The 17515-nt window shown below is 40.7% G+C and overlaps 1 protein-coding gene across 1 annotated transcript; it reads right to left on the bottom strand.

Moving 5' to 3' along the window:
* Positions 1-615: 615 nt before the first annotated feature.
* Positions 616-10724, bottom strand: RAB43 (RAB43, member RAS oncogene family; the record flags this gene model as incomplete). The annotated part of the gene is made up of 3 exons (XM_084269438.1): positions 616-869; positions 1790-1973; positions 10512-10724. The coding sequence occupies 3 exons, from the start codon at positions 10722-10724 to the stop codon at positions 616-618; spliced, it is 651 nt and encodes a 216-aa protein (XP_084125564.1).
* Positions 10725-17515: the final 6791 nt, after the last annotated feature.

Raw genomic sequence — 17515 nt, 5'->3', positions numbered from 1 at the left:
AAAATAACTTAAAAAAAGTATTACAAAACCTGAGAGAAGGTTTTCCCACCTGGGCCTGTTCCAACACTAACTAGCAATCCACACATCCCAAGACAGCTGACTGCTATTTGGTCCTGTAATCAAAATACTGGGTATTCCAACTTTTAAAATACCTTTATCAAAGACACTGTCACTTTCTGGTCATTGGTGAAGTGCTGAAGATTTAACGAGATACTGTCAAGTCTGCCTGTTTCAAAAGTGACCTCCTTTGCCAAGTCCCATGCTAAATGCTGCAGAACCTTGGGTGCACACCAGTCTCTTCCCCAACCGTCTGTCTCCCCACCCCGTATCACAAGTTCAGAGTTGTTACCTCCACTTTTGTAACTTGTCTGTAGGTTACAGAAAATAAAATGGTGGGGACAAATGTCGAGTAAGTTTTTTAAAGGGCTTGACTTTTAGGACTACCTCTCAAGAGTCCTTTTTAAAAAATAAGACACTGAAGCAAACAGGATTGTGTCTAACTTCTACAAAATTGCTGGTTTCACAGGAGGAGAGAATATGGCTACCGTGCTACTCAGCATTAGGGTGAAGCACCATCTAAATTCCAGTAAAGTTAGGGATATCACCTAGCTCATATCAGCAACCACAACCCCAGCCTTCTACAACGTCTTTGCTGTCAAGCTTGATGCTGTCAGTATTCTTCTCATTGAACATAGGGCCTCCATGCCTCATCATAAGCTCTGTAGCCATCTTCACAAAAGCCTCCTCCACATTGCTGGAGTCTTTTGCAGAGGTCTCTATGGCACAAATGATATTATCATAGTGTTCAGCCAGACTCTGAGCTTCTTCCAGCTGAACCTCTCGAAGGTCACTTAGGTCAGACTTGTTTCCTGGAAGAAAAGGAAATAACAGAGGAATTTATAATGAATGACTGTCAGAGGAAGTAGTTAGCAGGGAGTGCTCAGGCTGACGAGAGAAACTGCAGAATTTCCATCTTGGAGATTTTCAAAATATAACTGAAGCAGCCCTGGCCAACCTGACATTAGCATCACTCTGAGCAGGAGACTGGACTAGGTAACTCCTAAGCCCTTCCAACCTCTATCTCTGTGTGACTCAGAGAATAGAAAAAGTCAGAAACTGAACAGTGGTGGCTGTAGAACGTAACAGAAGAGAAATAGGCTAGAAATGAAAGCTAGAACTATTTTATGGAGAAAAAAACCCAACCCAAATGTACCAGCAGCCTGCTGGTTCCTAAGGAATGTAGAATAGTACTGAGGATGTGTTAGCAGGTCTACAGGCCCCGAGAGCTATGTTTGAGTCAGAAACATCGGGGTGGAAAGTAGAACCTTTAACAGAGAACTGACAAACCCTGATTACCCCCAAATCCTTCTGAAATGCCTTGTCTGCTGAAGTATCTGGGTGCCCAGTTTCCCAAAACCCATCAGCATGATACGATGCACCTTCTTTGGGCCCTGGAAAACTTATGGTCCTTATCGTGAGAACAGGTCCACAGCAGTGGTGCCTCAGAGCCTGGAAATCCTGGGTACCCAGTTCTCCATTAAGTGAGATGCAAAGGATTCAAAGCTGCCTTCTGATACAAAGCTGGCTGCCTCTTAACAGAAGTTAATCAAAGCAAAATATTTCTGTTTAAATGAATCAACACTATAATTAAAAAAAGTTAAACTTTCCAAATGGATCTATTACGTAAATCTTAACTTCAACCAAAAGTTTTAACCATCTTGCACAAGTATTGCAACTAATCATATCATACAGTAAACTGTAGCACTTGGTATCAGCATTTTTAACTCACCAATCAGTAACTGAACTATGTTGGAACCAGCATACTTTCTCACATCCTCGATCCAGCGAGGAATGGACAGGAAAGAACCTCTCTTGCTGATGTCATAGGCAAGGATTGCTCCATTGGCGCTGCGGTAGTAACTCTGTGTGATGGTTCGGAATCTCTCCTGCCCAGCTGTGTCCCAGATCTGCAACTAAATAAAACAAAGCTTACAGTGAGATGCTGGCTAGCAAGCTTTCCTGAATCAAAATATAGGACTTAACAGCCTTGTTACAAATGTCCCTTATACATAATACATTATGGCAGCATGTTTTTCTAGACCTTTGTTTATAATTTAAAGAGAATAATATACACTGGAGAACCTTTTCACATTTGGCTGAAAAAGTTTATATCCACACTAAATGAGACAATCTGGGTTCCTACAGGTGAGCCCTGCTGCCTCCTTCTGTGGCCGACTGTGAAGTGATCGCTTGTGTGTGTCCAACCCTTTGTCGCCTCTAACAAGTTAACAAAACAAGGTGTTACCCCACATCACAGCCACTACAGTTTATCATCTGGTGTGTCACTGAAACTACCGGTGTGCTTTTGCTAGCGTACTGCCTGAGGTACTGACATAGTTCTGTTAGTTCTGCTACAGGGGCAGTAACAACTGGAGTAGGATGTGGCAGTATCAGCTGTGAGCACCAATGCTGTTTTATAAGGAAATACGTGGCAGTTAATATACATAGAAATATACATGAAACATACAGAAGACTGTACAAAAAAAAATGCCAGCAATTCTAGGTTTCGGTAGAGTCAGTCAAAGACCTAATCAGGCTAGTCACCTGAACTGTTTCCAAAATCCAGCATACAGCGCAAGGCCCAAGACTGGCTTGCTCAGTCACTCTGCAGGTAAATCACTTTTTTTTTAGGTGGTAGAGCAGACGTTACACCTGGTCAGGAAGAGGAGACGCTCAGCTTACATACTTTTGCCCAAATCCAGCAGCATTAGTATCAGAGTTTGAGTTCCCAGTACTAGATGTTCCAGGGAAGAAGCCAAGTAACTCACAGTGGTCAAACACAATATCCTGCTCATAGGGAAAAATTGTTTTAAATCCTCCTGTTTTATAGGTTGTTCAACATTCTGGAACATGATGGTTTATATTCTAGGAGCTTTTAACTAAAGAAACTACAGATCTTCTCATTCTCCATACAAATCTCTAATCCTTTTTGCATCTTTCAAAGCTCTTGGCTTAAACATATAGTAGCAACGAAACCAAATTTTATGTCCTTCTGTTGCACCTTCACTCCTCTATCCCCAAATGATAAATGAGAAATCTCTGCTTGTCTTTTTGTGCCATTCCCTACATTCTGTGTCTCCTCTTAACTGAGGGGGCCATAAGCAAATACTCCTGGAGTTTTAAATCTTTATATATTGTAGACTTATGTTCCCATTTCTCTGAACCTCATTCTTTTAAAGAGCTGACAACACAGTGCCCCAGTGATGTTCTATACCAAATAATATGGAATGATTTCTCCATATATTTCTTTTGCATGTGAGTATTTTGTTTGTATCTTCTGACTCTGCCACATGTCTGAGCAGAAACTTTCACTTCAGAAAACGCTGTACTGATCAGATCACTTTCCTGTGCTAATCAAGCATTTAGATACCAAACGATATATGTACAGCTTAAAAGGAACTAACCCAATGAAAAACTACTTCTCAGGACTAGTAAGAGTTTTCTCAGAGGTGGAAGGATTGTAATGGACTCAGATAACCACAAAGCAATGATTATTGATGGAACACATAATGATCCAGAGCAGTCACCAGACAGTTACTAAAGATAAGGAAGTTCATGTCAGGTTTACGTATACTGTTCTCTGTACTCAAGTCTCCTACTAGGCCTTTGTGTTTGTTGTGCAGCTTTAAATCTCAGTGTGTGATTAGGTCAAGTGCAAAACAAGACTAATGATGATTACCCAACACTTGGGAGAGGTCTGAGAGATTCTGTATGTACAAAACAATTTATAAACTTTTAAAGTTAAAAACATATTTAGTTTATCTTACACTATTCACATAGCATAAAAAACAATTACCTGCAGTGTGACTGAACAAGCCAGTCTTGAGCCTTGTCCTGTGTGCTGCATTTTGAAAACCTCTGCATAGCTATATAGCATAGAATCACAGACTCATTGAGGTTGTGACAGATTTTGGGAAGCGACAGAGTCAACTGCCTGGCCACAGTGGCATCAAAACTTAACTCTTCGAGGAAGATTCGCTCTATGATTTTCCCAGGGACCAAAATGAGTATGACAAGCCTGTGGTTCTCAGGATTTCTAGCTCTTTCTCAAGACAATTATGCTATTTGCCTTTATCTGGTCTTTCCCAATTTCTACAGAATTTCAATAGTGATAGAATAACATGAGAATGTCACCAGCAAGACCTCACATCACCCCTACATGTGTTTTACTAAAACATTTATGTCTGCGTTCACAGGGTTGAATAGGCAGAAGCCTAGAGTGCTCTGCTGGAAACTGCACAGAACACAGGCCGGACCTTTTTAGGAGCTACAAACTGCAGCCTTCATCCTGGCCCACATCCTCCAGGTAGGCTCTGTGCTCTCCCACTTGTCACTCCTCTGTTGTGTAAAGACTCTGAATCACTCAGCTTTTCACATGATCTTCAGTTTGTTGTGGTTTTGCTTTTGTTGCTAACATTACAGTATGTATTAGACCCATAAGCAGATACTTTCTTTACAAACATATATACCGACACACTTGTTTGTCACTGTTCCCATTGCTTCTACTGGCAGAAGGAGCCAGGTCACTGCTCACTTTGTTTCAGGGAAAGTCAGTCAAATACAGGCACAGTTTAATGACTTGCTTAAGCCAAACTAAGACCATACTGTCATCAAAGACTTACCAGCCCAGCTGAACTATTCTCACTCTCTCCCTGCACTGAACCTAGCACCTGTTAATCTGATTCACCATACAGCTTAGTTCACTGATGTAACTGAAAAGTAAGGGGTTTCCTTCTATTTGAAGGGTTAACATGACTTATGCAGCTACATGGTAGTGGAAGCTTGTACACTGTATAGGGATAGAAGGTACAGCGATCCTTTGAAGAAAGGCCAAACTTGTCTTGAACCAGTCATTAAGAATACACAACGCAGAATATGCAAGTATTTTGAACCAGATTACCTAATCTAAAGGAAGATGGATTCCTCTAGGCAAAATACAGCTAATTTGTTTGACAGCACCTTTAGAAAACTCTAAGAAAAATATTTCTATATAGCATGAACCAGTCTGGTACATGATTAAAAAATAATATAAGTCATTGCAAAAATTCCAGTTCTGATCCTGGTAGACACTGTTTTCTCCAGTAAGTTTACAGAGATGCATTTCAGACAATTACTGAAAAAGAAACACGACAACAACCACAGTTACAACTATAACTTAAAGCCACCATTTTCTAGTAAAAAGTTTACATAGTCTCTCTGTTGAACTATATTTACAAGTATGTATCTTTTGACAAGAAACAACAATTGCAAATTCTTTGGAAAAAATAAGTTGCACTATTTCTCACATAAAAGCCCCTCAATATAAGGTAGATGATAAAATCAAAATACCAAGCTAACTATACTAGCCACAGGTTACCAAAGAGATATGATCATATATTCTTTTTGCATTGTATATATGACACAAAGTTCTTAATTATTTCCTTGATTCAGCTTTGTAAATAATGTGATGGAAGCCATGCCTGTCACCTAGGAACCTTTTTAAACAATTCCTGGTTTTGTAATTACTTTGACAACAGTTTTTGTATAAGAAAGACAGAAGTTTGGTGGAGAATTGTGTTAAATTCACCTGAGGATACTCAGAAAATACACATATGAAATAAGAGATTGGTAGCAGGCCTTTGGGGGACCATCTCTAGTAACAAATGAGGACAGGATAAAGAACAGAGCATAAATACCCGCTGTTCAGAAGGAATATGACAGACTCACTTAAGTGAACAAAGACAAGGAGCCACCTTTCTTGCGCTAATGGTTCACTGTTGAATGCCCGTTTGCTTACAAAAGCTGGTTATTTTTCATCTGCTTTTAGCTTTGAATTTTTTAGACAGCAGAGCCCTCAGGACTGGCTGGTACTGAACAGCAAAGTGCTAAACCAACTATTAACTCCTGTAAGATTTTTTTCATGACTCCATATAATCAGCATAGAATTGGAGTTTTCCATAAGTACATTAGACACAATTTTGAACATCTCTTCATAGTTTCTTATTCCTGTTTTCCTGTTGGGAAGGAATACATGTCATTCACCCTCACGAGGGTGCAGGCTGAGGTCTTGACTGGCTAGGGAGCGAGTCTGTGCTGAAAAGGCCCTGATCATTCAGGGATGTGTGATTAGGCTTGAAGAAAGCCATTTCAAAAAATGCAGAAATAGTGTTGAAAATAGCGAGTGACAGGTTGACCAAAGAGCACAGTAAACCAGTATTATCAAATGGTTTGATGTAGATTGTGCTTGCATCAATAAGCATATTGTTTATCAAAGGTTAATGCTTAACAAGTGGCCTCAAGACATGTTAAATAATTTCTCCCTCCCTTACTTCCTACGTACATTATGGTAATAATTGGGAAAGTACTTAATTATCACAGGAATTCAGGTTTACTTTTGCTTGTGAAGCAGCAGTCGTAACAACTAAGTGCATCCTATAGCTGGTACCTTCCTTTACAATCACAGAAACGTCACTTCTGCACTATGAATTCTTCAAAACACAGCAACTTCTGTAAAATTTCCTGATAGTGAAATGATGGATGCAAAGACCATGCTATATGATTCTTAAGCATTTGTGGCTAAATGCTGTCATCTCAAATGGCAAACAATAACATACATTTCTGTACAGAGGCAAATCACTACACTTGCTCCTAAAATGACTTACTGAAACAGACTTGCAACTTTATCTACACAGGTTTTGCCAAATGCAATGAAACAGCACCTGCGTGGCAATCTATTTCAATTTAACATTCATACACAGAACAGACTAAAGTGCTCCATTCAATTGTTTCCCCACAAATTTTTCAGAGAATGAGGAATTCTCATTGCTGGGAATGCAGCATTCACGTTCGCTCTAGCATTATGAGGCTCTGTCTATGACAGAGAAGAGAGTTACACATTCCTCGGGATATCAAAGGATCTTGCTTCCATGTAATAACCAGTAGTGTGATTTGTATTTGTTTAGCAATGTTATCACATTCAACAGTCGGGAGACAAGGCAGTTACAAGTCATAATTACTTGCAATTTGGCCAGATAATGACACATTACATTTTGGGCCATTCTGAAAGGAATATAGTTAGAGCCATGAGGCCTGTATAGAAGCTAAAAATCTTGAGAATGTATGGGCTGGAAAAGCTTGTGAATTGAAAAGTGCAATAATACATAAAGAAGTATTTATTATAAAAGGCATGTGTTTGCTTTCAAATGTTCTTCTCTCCTGCTGCTTACTGATGTAGCAAGAGAGAACAAAGAAGAAATATATTCAGTAAATGTAAATCACTATAAAATGTCAGCATGAAGTAGACATCAAAACAAACCAAGTTAATTTTGCAGTTCACAGAAGCAACTTCATCAAAAGAAAAGGAATTTGGTTATTACTAACCACGATTCATGGACTTAGGAATGTCCCTGCCTATCATTATGTAAAAAAATCTTAGTTCCACTATTTTATCAATGTTTTTTCTTACAGTGACATAACAGTTACGAAACATTATTTGTTCTGTTTGCCACATTCTTTCTATCACTCAAAGAGCAAGTAATTATTTTATCAATAGCACTTCAATCACTATACATTAAATCAACAACCACAACTTTTGGAAGCTAAGAAGGATATCTTTTATAGAGAATAGCAGGCCGCAATTCCAACCTGATAAACAGCACACACTAGAGCGTTATTTTTTTAATGTTTGTGATAAAAATCAAGGTGGTCACCACAGGTAGCTTTGACTCTTCTCTAAGAGCCCATGGCTCACAACAGCCTGCTCCAGAGGCAACTGCCTAGTATATTATCACTGGATAGTATCTCAAATTGAAACTCTCTCTTAAAGAAAGAGCAAGAAGAGAAACAGAAGACTGCATGGCACAGACAAGCTTACCACTTCTAGAGAGGAAGAACATGTAAATTGTTGCAGTCAGGGTTAGTACACACTAGGAAATCTTCTGATACTGGTGCTTTACTGGTCATATTTCTAAAGAGAAATCTTCAGTTCAGGATTGTTCCTGAGTAGGGCCTTGCTCAAGTACTAACATCTTTCTATATGAAGCTTAGTCAGCTTTAGGAGGTGATGTAGCAGTAGTGTATGAAGTGGTGTTTAGACATGAAAGAATACACCTTTAAGATACAAGGAAAACCTTGGTTAAAAAAAAAGCAACAATAAACACCAAAAAACCAAACCAACTTATTTGCAGAACCTTAACCTTTAGTATCCTGATATGCTTCTTTTCCCTTATCCAACAAAAAAGCAGGAAGCAAAACTTAAAATGCTTGGGATCCAAATGTTACAGAAACATTATGTAACTGTAATGACAACATTTGAAGTTTTAAACAGAAAAGGACACTAACACAATTAACCTTAAAATGTCTGTTTCAATTTCAAAGGAAATGTCTGATTCATACTCACTTGTGTTGTAATACTCAGCCTGACTAAAAGTAAAGCTTAGGTCACTGGGAATGCAGAGCAAGTACTGTTCAGAAGCTCCTTGGGACGTTTTTTGTACACATGAGAATGCTTACAAATGAGAATGTTACTATTCCTGCCCCATTCACTAAAAAGAAAACAAGCCTCTGAATTCCTTATGAAGATACTGTCTTGATTAGCATAAACCCATAAAGAAATCAGAGCAGTACACTCACCTGTCATGCTTTTGTAAGGTCAAACTTGCCCTGAACATCTCTTAATTTGAGGTATTCCAATCAACAATTTCTCTGAAACTTTTAAAACACTGTGTGTCTCAGGACTGAGACAAAAGTAACGAGAAACACAGCACATCTCTCTCAGAACACATGTACAGGCATGTTTACCAAAGGCTCTGTTCAGATGGCTAAAGTGCATGTTCTTATTTATTTTCTGTAAAATACTTAGAAATAATTCACAGGTTTTGTTACAGACTGACTACTAACAGAGGAGCACTGAGGTGTAAGTGCTGACAGTGTGAAAAGCACACCTAGGCAGTCTGAGTTATTTCCTGGGCTGGTGCTCCCCTCCTCCTGGAGTCTGCGGCTGAGACCCCTGGCACCACGAACAGACACATTTGTCACTTTGGATGTGCCTGGCATTTAAATGGAGCCAGGTTTCAATCTGAAAGCAGAAACCCCACTTCTAACTGCTCACTTACTAGAAAGCACAGAAGAGGTACTACTAATAGCACAACAGAAAAGTCTGAGCCTCCTTTTCAGCTGCTAACCCCAGCGGTGCACTGATAGGAAAAGGTATAATGAACCAGGTACCTTGGCTAGGTGTGGAACTTCTAAATCCTCCTCCTTAAAACAGGAGCATTTATTTCTTCCCTTTTCTGCAACTCTGCTTAATATTCCGCTCACCACAGTTAATTTCTAAGAAAAAGATAATAGAGGACTTTGACACCTACTTTGCTAAACACAGACCAAAATTCAAATGCAATTACCATGTGTCTGTGCCACCTTTCATCTCAAAAACCTTACAGTTCCATGACCTTTCCCAAGCAGTGTCTGCATCAAGTTCTTCTTCATCCCACTGGTATAAGTAAGGATAGGTGTACGGTTCCATTCTGGAGGGAGGGGTGGCAAAGTAATTTATCCCTACAAACCACAGGTGCTTTAAGCCTTTTTCCTTCCCGTTTGATCATGCTTCTGTGCTCAGAGGCCCAGTCTATTGTAGGGAATTTGTGCCACTGAGAATCTGAGGATATTTTGGTAGGGTAAATGTCTCTTTCTAACCTTCATGACTAGGTGGTTTTCCCCAACATAAGAAAAGCAGAAGTCAAGTTTAGGGCCAGTTTATTCTGACTTGAGAAGAAATATAAAAGTTGCACTTTGCAAGACACCCTATAGTGTCATAAGATAGCTTTTAAGCATGCCTAACTGCCCCAGCTTCTCCCAATCTGCCCATTCCACATCCCTTTCTGGAAACGTGACAGTCCAGCTGAGGCACTTCTGCCTTGTAAACAAACCATCGTCAGAAGCCTGCCTGAAATGAGGGGTGTTGCAGCCTGAGCGCGTCCCGAAGTGCGGGTGTGCAGCGGGGCATGTATCAGTGTTGGTCTGGTGCTAACAAGGAACCGGCCCGGCCGCACAGCGGATCCCGTCGCAGCAAAACAAGCGAAGATAGGCGCTCCGTGCTTCCTCGCCCGTGGGAGCTCCTCGGGAAGGCGGTACCCGCGCGGCGCAGCCCTTCCTCCGAGAACAGCAGCAGCGCACGGACAAGTCATCAGCGGGACGGGGCAGGGGCAACGTGAGCTGCCCCAAGGCGGGGCACCCCGGACGGGCGGCACCGCTCGCCGCTAGCCACCGGCTCGCCACCGACGCCTTCTCCGGCAGTCGGGCCAGGCGGCCCCGCCAGCATCTCGGCGGCTGTGTCGGCCCAGAGCTCCGAGCTCCACAGCACCGGGGGCGGGCCGGGAGGTGAGCCATAGCTCCCCGCCCGCTCCGCCAGCCCCAGAACCGGAGCGGGGGAGTACCGGGCCGCTCCCTCTGCCCCGGGCCGCCGCTCCGCTCACCTTCACCCGCTTGCCCTGGATCTCTAGGCTCTTCATGGTGAAGTCCACGCCGATGGTGCTGCCCTGGCGCTCGGCGAAGGCCCCGGTTTTGAAGCGCTGTACGAGGCAGGTCTTGCCCACGCTGGCGTCCCCGATGAGCACCAGCTTGAAGAGGAAGTCATAGCTCTCCTCCGGGTCGGGGCCCGCTGCCCCCAGCGCCGCCGGGCCGGGCATAGCGCTGCCGCCCTCCTGCCTTCCGCCCGCCGCCGAGGGGAGCCCGGCTCTGCGCAGCGCTCGCTGCCCCCCGTCGCGCCGGGCCTAGCGCTGAGCCCGCCTCCCGCCCGCCCCCTCCCTCTCTCTCCGCCCTGGCCGCGGCTGCCGCCTCCCGGGCCAGCGTGCCAGCTCGCAGCCGGAGCGGCGGCGGTGCTGGCAGCAGGGCTGAAAGCAGGCTGGGGCATCGCTTGCGTCGTCGGTGGCCCAGGTCGGGCGAGGCTGGGGGCGCACCCGGCTCTCTGGGGCCACCCGCCGGATCCCGGGACCGCCGTAGGCCGCGGGGCTGCTGGCAGGTTCCCCGGCGAGCCGGTGCTGGCAGGGCCTGCTCGGGTTGCAGTCCAACACAAAACATCGTGTGTGGACAAACAAGAGTGTTGGTCAGCTGATGGTTAGTGACACTGATGGGCCTTTAATCACTGCCAGTGCCCCAGACCCCCTGGAGGACCTGAACATGCGAGCATTTGTCTGTGTCTTGCTGAAGTGATGTGTGTTTTGTGATTTATTCCTTCTGATATCTTTTACTGTTACTGACATACAGAAATAAACAGGTGCAATTACATTAAGTCATCCAGGAAGTGCAGCTGATTTGCCTTGTTGGCCTTTCATTTTCAGGCCTAAGCTGGGGTGTGGTTTGTTTCCAGAGTCACAGGCCAAGGCTCACGGCTATGTTTTTTTCATCCTTGCAAGGTGCTGCGTAGCTCAGACACGTCTTTGAAACTGTTAACATCGTGCTGTGTGTCTTAAATACGCATGTATGATTATATATTGCATCACAAACTGGTTATGTGTATTGAGTCGGTAATGCATTAGTGCAATCTGGAATTGTGTTTTAACTGCTACCTTGGTTATCTACAAAAGAAACTGCTCTTTAATAGGCACTCTCCTTTAGATTATGTGGTGAGTCAAGATGCTAATAAAAAACAGTTTTGCTAATAAAACTTTGACACAGCACGTTTTCTTAGTCTGTTAAAAAGATTTGCTGAATTCCATCTTTGGTGTTTTGAATGACGGAACTGTGACGAAACTGTTTAATGGCAGAGAGTGAGAGTTTAACTTTTCGGAAAGTAGCTCTGCAGGAAAACAACCAGCTTTATGACTGAGCCAGCATAGATCAGCCAGGCCAGCTTGTCTTGAATTGCTCCAAAATTAGGCGTTTTGGGATGACTTCAAGCTTGTTCCTTTTCACATCTCCATGTGTTTTTTTGGCAATCCATGGTAAACTTTCAGCAAAAGTGAAGGAACAAGTACTCTATCAGACTGGAAAAAACCCTTTCTGTACCTGGCAGCCTGCAACTCTGAATTAAGCAGGTTGCTGACTTCTAGGGTATTGATCAACCGGGACACAAAAACTGTTAAGGAGGAAATAAGACACCATGCATATGCTTTCATATTAATTAGCACTATTTATGATTTAAGATCTGAGCAAAGCACTTCAGGGAGTTTAGATTATTTAGGAAGAAACATTGCTAGAGATCTCAGTCTTCAGTATTTAGAATTAATTGTAAGACCTCATTTTGGTGGAAAAATAAAGTTACTACTTCTGTGAAGATACCTGTAAATCTGGTGTTTCATTGTGCTTGTTGTAGATCATTACAGACTTTTTTCTACTGTTTGCTGCGTGTCATCATGAGCCTTTAACTGCTTCAAAGAAAGAATTCCCCAAACCCCTTGAATTGTCACATTCTGTTGTCAAGCTTATGTGAGGGATCTCTCAGTAGTTCTCTCCTGTTGTGAAAGGTGTAAATAGTGGTTTGAATGTTAAAATGCTTGTTTGTCTTTGATTAACCCCTAGACTCAATTGGGATTAACACCTGTTTCATACAAAGATTAGGAAAAACAAAATGGGTGTGAGTTAATTCCAAGTTGTATCTGAGGGTTATTCATCAGAGAAGAGAGTAGCCTCTAGTAGCACTACTCCAAGTAGTTACTGGAAAACAGGTCCAAAACATGGTAGAAGACCCCTATACGGGTCTTGGTCATGGTTTCCTTTTCACTTGGCTAACTCAGTTCTACAAGAGAAGTTAAATTCCAACAAAGGGGCTGAGCTCCAAAGCCTTTGCTGCAAGTGCAAGCTTGCTTGCAATTTCCATGTGTGATAGTGGAACTTGGGTGGTGAGACTGCATTGTATTTCAGAGCAGCTGCTTAAGATTTGTTGTTACAAAGCAAATGAATTAAATTTTGATGTTCTAAATAGACATATGAAACACTGAAAAACACAAGGGGTTGTCCTACAATACATAACCCACTCTTCTGCAACTCCAGTTGAAGGAGCAGAGAGCATTAAAAGTACATTTTGTAACTGTGTAAGGACTGAATAAGTTTATAGATGACTGTAATTCTGTGCAGTAGCCAACATTCATTCTTAATAACTTCCAGTGTGGATATAGAACAATTGCCAAAATGGTTCATGAAAACCAGGATGACTTGACTTACAGCTTGGTTGGTATATTGTTTATACTGTGTTAAAAAAAAATTCAGCAAAGTTCAACATTTCCTCCTAGTATTTATAATGCAGGCATATTATTTGATGTGTCAACACTCCTTGTGTGGTACAGATTGTCTTGTTTATATTCTGGTTAAGAGAATGTGTAAGCCTCTGTAGTTTTTGATGGCTTTATAGCCTGCTAATTTTACAACCAAGTCAGTTTGAACAAAATGATTCTCCAAGACAATAAAAGCAGTAATATATTGTTCTTTGTTTTTTAAAAGAGACCTTTGCTAAATAGTTAAATGTTTACTTTTTATAATAAGTATAATATAAACACAAAACCCTAATTATTTGTTGTGGGTTTTTTTTTAAAGTCTTAAAATCCTGTTCCCATATTCACCATTACTTGATGTGGTCCCATATATTTGATGGAGACGTCCTTGTTTATGCATATTAAATCATGCATATTTTGTGACTCTTGGGTTCATGAGAGCAAACTGCTCTTCTTCCCATCATGTAATATTTTTTTATATTGTTTGAAATGAAATACTTTTAACAAATTTACCTATGTTTGTAATCATGTGGGCTCTGGTTTTGTACTTCCAGACAGCATGAGGTGATCTTGAAGACGTCTTAGATTTCAATTTACCACAGGTAAGGCTATCTGTTTGGGTCTGCTGAGCAGTGCAGCCTGCAGTATTAAGGACTGTGTTATTTTAGAAGAAAATGGTTGTTCTGAATTTTAACCAGAAGAATTTTGTAATTAATATACTGTTTAGTAATGCAGTCTAAAATGCTGATTTAAGTATATTTGTGTCCAGAACTTCCTCTTTAAAGTTTAGCAGTGTCTGATGTTTGCCAGTTAAAATGTTAGTAGGTTTATTTTTCATCTGTTGATGTTCTAAAGTCTCTGAGCAGAAAGAGAGTTGGGAAAGTTACCTTGCTGTTTAATGTTTACAGGAGAGACAAAATTTTGTCCTTTCTGTGGATGGGGTGTAGACCTTTGAACTCATTTTGCAGAGGGCCAAGACAAATGAACGGGTATTTTGAGGACTGTCTATATTCAACAGATAGTCCTGCTGTACACAACAGCCTCTCTTTTCCATACCCATATGTCTGTATTCTGGGTAAAAGTAATTGGGGAGCAGCACATAGTTAGAGGTGATTTTTAAGGCAATGGTAAGAATCATGATTAATTGGGAAGCCCCCAGGTTTACAATGGGTTTTTCCTGGAGAGCCTTACATGCTTGTTTTTTCCACAGTCAGCCATTTATCCCTCAAAGCTGCAGTGGTCACAGCACTTGAAATACTCTTGGAGTTTGGAAAAATGATGCTACTTAAACCTTGTATCTCTTTGTGGCCAATTCTAGCAGAAATTTTGCTTTTTCCCTGGTGGCCTTTTACTGTACTAGCACAAGTGGCAGTGAACTGTCAAGTTGTAAGGAAGTTGTTGACCAACAAATGGATGAATTTGGGGTCCAAAATTTTTCCAAACATGGATTTTTATGGATTAGTTCTCTTTTTGAGCTTGCAGAGCCTTGCTCTGAGAAAAATCATAGTTTCCTTCATGGGTGATTCCCAGCAATGAAATAGCTTCTATTTGGCAAAGTGTATGATTTTTCATGTGTGACGTATTAGTTACCCAACACAAGTGTTATTTATTATCAGCCAAGTTTCAGAACGAGCTAGTAATGAAAAAAAAATCATTAATGAAGTTTTCCAAGTTATGCATTTTGAGTATTAGGAGCCATAAGCTCTTTCCAGTTCCTTTCAGATGACTCAGTTGTGGATACTGGCTTCACTGTCATTTGAAATATTCAATTCATATACATAGCTTAATCATCTTGGGATGAATGCAAAGCAGATTCTCCTCTGTTTAGTTTCTAAAGGCTTTTATCAATCTTAGTCACCCATCCGTTTTCCTTGTCTGCATTCTATAGAGAATGAAAGCCAGTCATTGAATGGGTTTTATCTGGAAGAGTGTAAGAGGAGTCAAGCTACTTCAGAAACCATGCCAATTAATACAACGTATTTCTTAAAACACAGCTGTTATTCACAGTTTCAAAGACCAAAGAGTTGCTGATGAAACTAAAAATGTTGTTTCCTTGCAGTTAGATTTATTTGGCAAGTCATCACAGACCAGTCCCCTAGTTTCAGGTATCTGTGTGATTCCTTGAGTGGCTTGTTGACCTGAGTCAACTTGCCACTGTAGATTGTAAATTCACCTTCAGGAACGTAGAGTAAGGGGAATGAGCAAAATAACTTTGAACAGTGTGTATGCTCGTTAGTATTCCTCTCCTGTATTTCAAGTGCAGCCAGAATCCCATGGAGCATCAGTATGCACATGCACAGAGGATTTACCAGTCGGCATCTGACTGCACATTCATGAAATACTGCTTAAAGTACTAAAGACTTGAGTAAATACTGCTTAAAGTACTAAAGACTTGAGTAAAGAACCACCTGGAAATCTGCACAGTTTGCTGACTTTCTAGCCTTCTGAGTGAGATTAATGTAGTACCTGTAAATTATCAGATGTCTTACAGTCTGTGTTTTCAGAGTCTCCACATGTCTGTATGAATCCCCTGATACTTGCCACAATAGTTGGATTTCTTGATGGTAACTATTCCTTTCCCTGGTAGACTGCTGAAGGAGCTGAGGTTATTCTAATACATTGAGCCTTTAAAAATTATGACACTGTACATCAATTAGGTAAAGGTATTCACAGTGCCCAAGTCTTTTCAGAGCTCATGCACTTAATTTAGGGATCAGTTTTATGTGGTGTAAATTTTCCTCCTGTGATATTTTTTCCCATTTGCATTTGATAACTCAATCTCATTGCTTCCTCTTTTCAGCTTAGAGATGTTTTAACATTTATATAATAGTATGAAATAAAAATTATAAAATACTCAACAGTATCAGCCTAGATACCTTTACCTTGGTAAGGCTATGTAAGATATCTGGATGTGTTTTTTGTAGGTATACACATATGCCTGTGATACAGATATGTCTCTGTGTGTGTATATATATACTTGTACATATGCATATTCATGCTTATATGCTTGAATATGTATATGAACACATTTTCTTCTCGAAAAACACCGTAAAATTAAAAAATCCTGTAAATCTACCAAAAGGTAGCAAGCCTGTCTCTGATACTGTAAAATTACCTGTGATAAAAACAGTGATTCCAGTGAGTTAAGCCACAGCTCATTCCTGCATATGTAGCCCTATAGCTGATGCATCTAATCCCATGGCAGTACATCTGTTCTGAGAGTTCCTTATCTGTTGATGTTTCTGTTCAATAAAGAAGTTTGCTTTATCATTTCTCTACAACTGTGTATCTGGTTTCCAAGACGTTTTATCTTCTTCTACTTACAGTTTTTAAAAGGCTTGGGTTTTTCTCAATATGAGTTCATGTTTACTGTCTTCATTTGAAACACACTGATCTCTGTTACCTTCTGAATTGCGTAAATAGGTTAAGTAACAGCTCTGAAAACTTCCTCTCTTTTCCAACATATTTTCTCTCACTATGTGCTGTAGTTGCTGCTGCTTCTTCTAAGCAAAATCTGCAATGTCCTCATGTGAGATTAAAAAAATGAAACGTCCCATTTTCTTCTGTTAGTAACATAAGAATTACTTCAGCTCTAAAGAGTTTGTGTAGAGATTTTCCAGGTTACGTCTTACATATCATAGCTTTCTTATTTCCAGAGAACGTTTGCTTTGGCCTTATGACTTGAGTAAATCTTGAATACATCCTGCAAATAATTTTTTTTCTCTGTCTAGAAGATGGAACTGAAATGCAGCCAGCAAAGCTTCAGTTCATGTGCACATTCTGGTTTTACCCAATGTAGATGAGAGTTTTGATGTAACATGTTGGAAAAATACAACCAAAATTATCTTTCTGCTGAATTCTAGTACTTTTTTCTGTAGTCTCAATTATGTGATGTCATTTAATGGAAACAACCTACAAGCAACACATTTCAAATATCATAATAGCGTGTGATTTACCTTTTGTCTGTTACATCTTTATTAAAAGGTGGACTGAAAGTTGTGTCTTCCAAGTGTGCTGAGCAGTTGGCAGTTAATGAAATCCTGTCATAACAAGAACATTTCCCATTTACAATGTTCTTCACAATTCCAAGCATAAGTTTTTAAAATTGCAGGTAGTGGATCCTTTTTGATACGATTTTTTTGCATCATGTGTATGGCAGTTGTCACAATGTTATGATTCTGTCAGTACTCCCCAAACCTTCCAGCAGTGTATTGCCTTGTGAATTTTCAGCTTTGAATTTCTCTGGAACTTGTATCTTCCTCAAGCAAAAT

Source organism: Gallinula chloropus (genome assembly GCF_964237585.1).
Source record: "Gallinula chloropus genome assembly, chromosome: 12".
In the NCBI taxonomy this organism is placed as follows: Eukaryota; Metazoa; Chordata; class Aves; order Gruiformes; family Rallidae; genus Gallinula; species Gallinula chloropus.
This window is presented reverse-complemented; position numbering and strand designations above follow the sequence as displayed.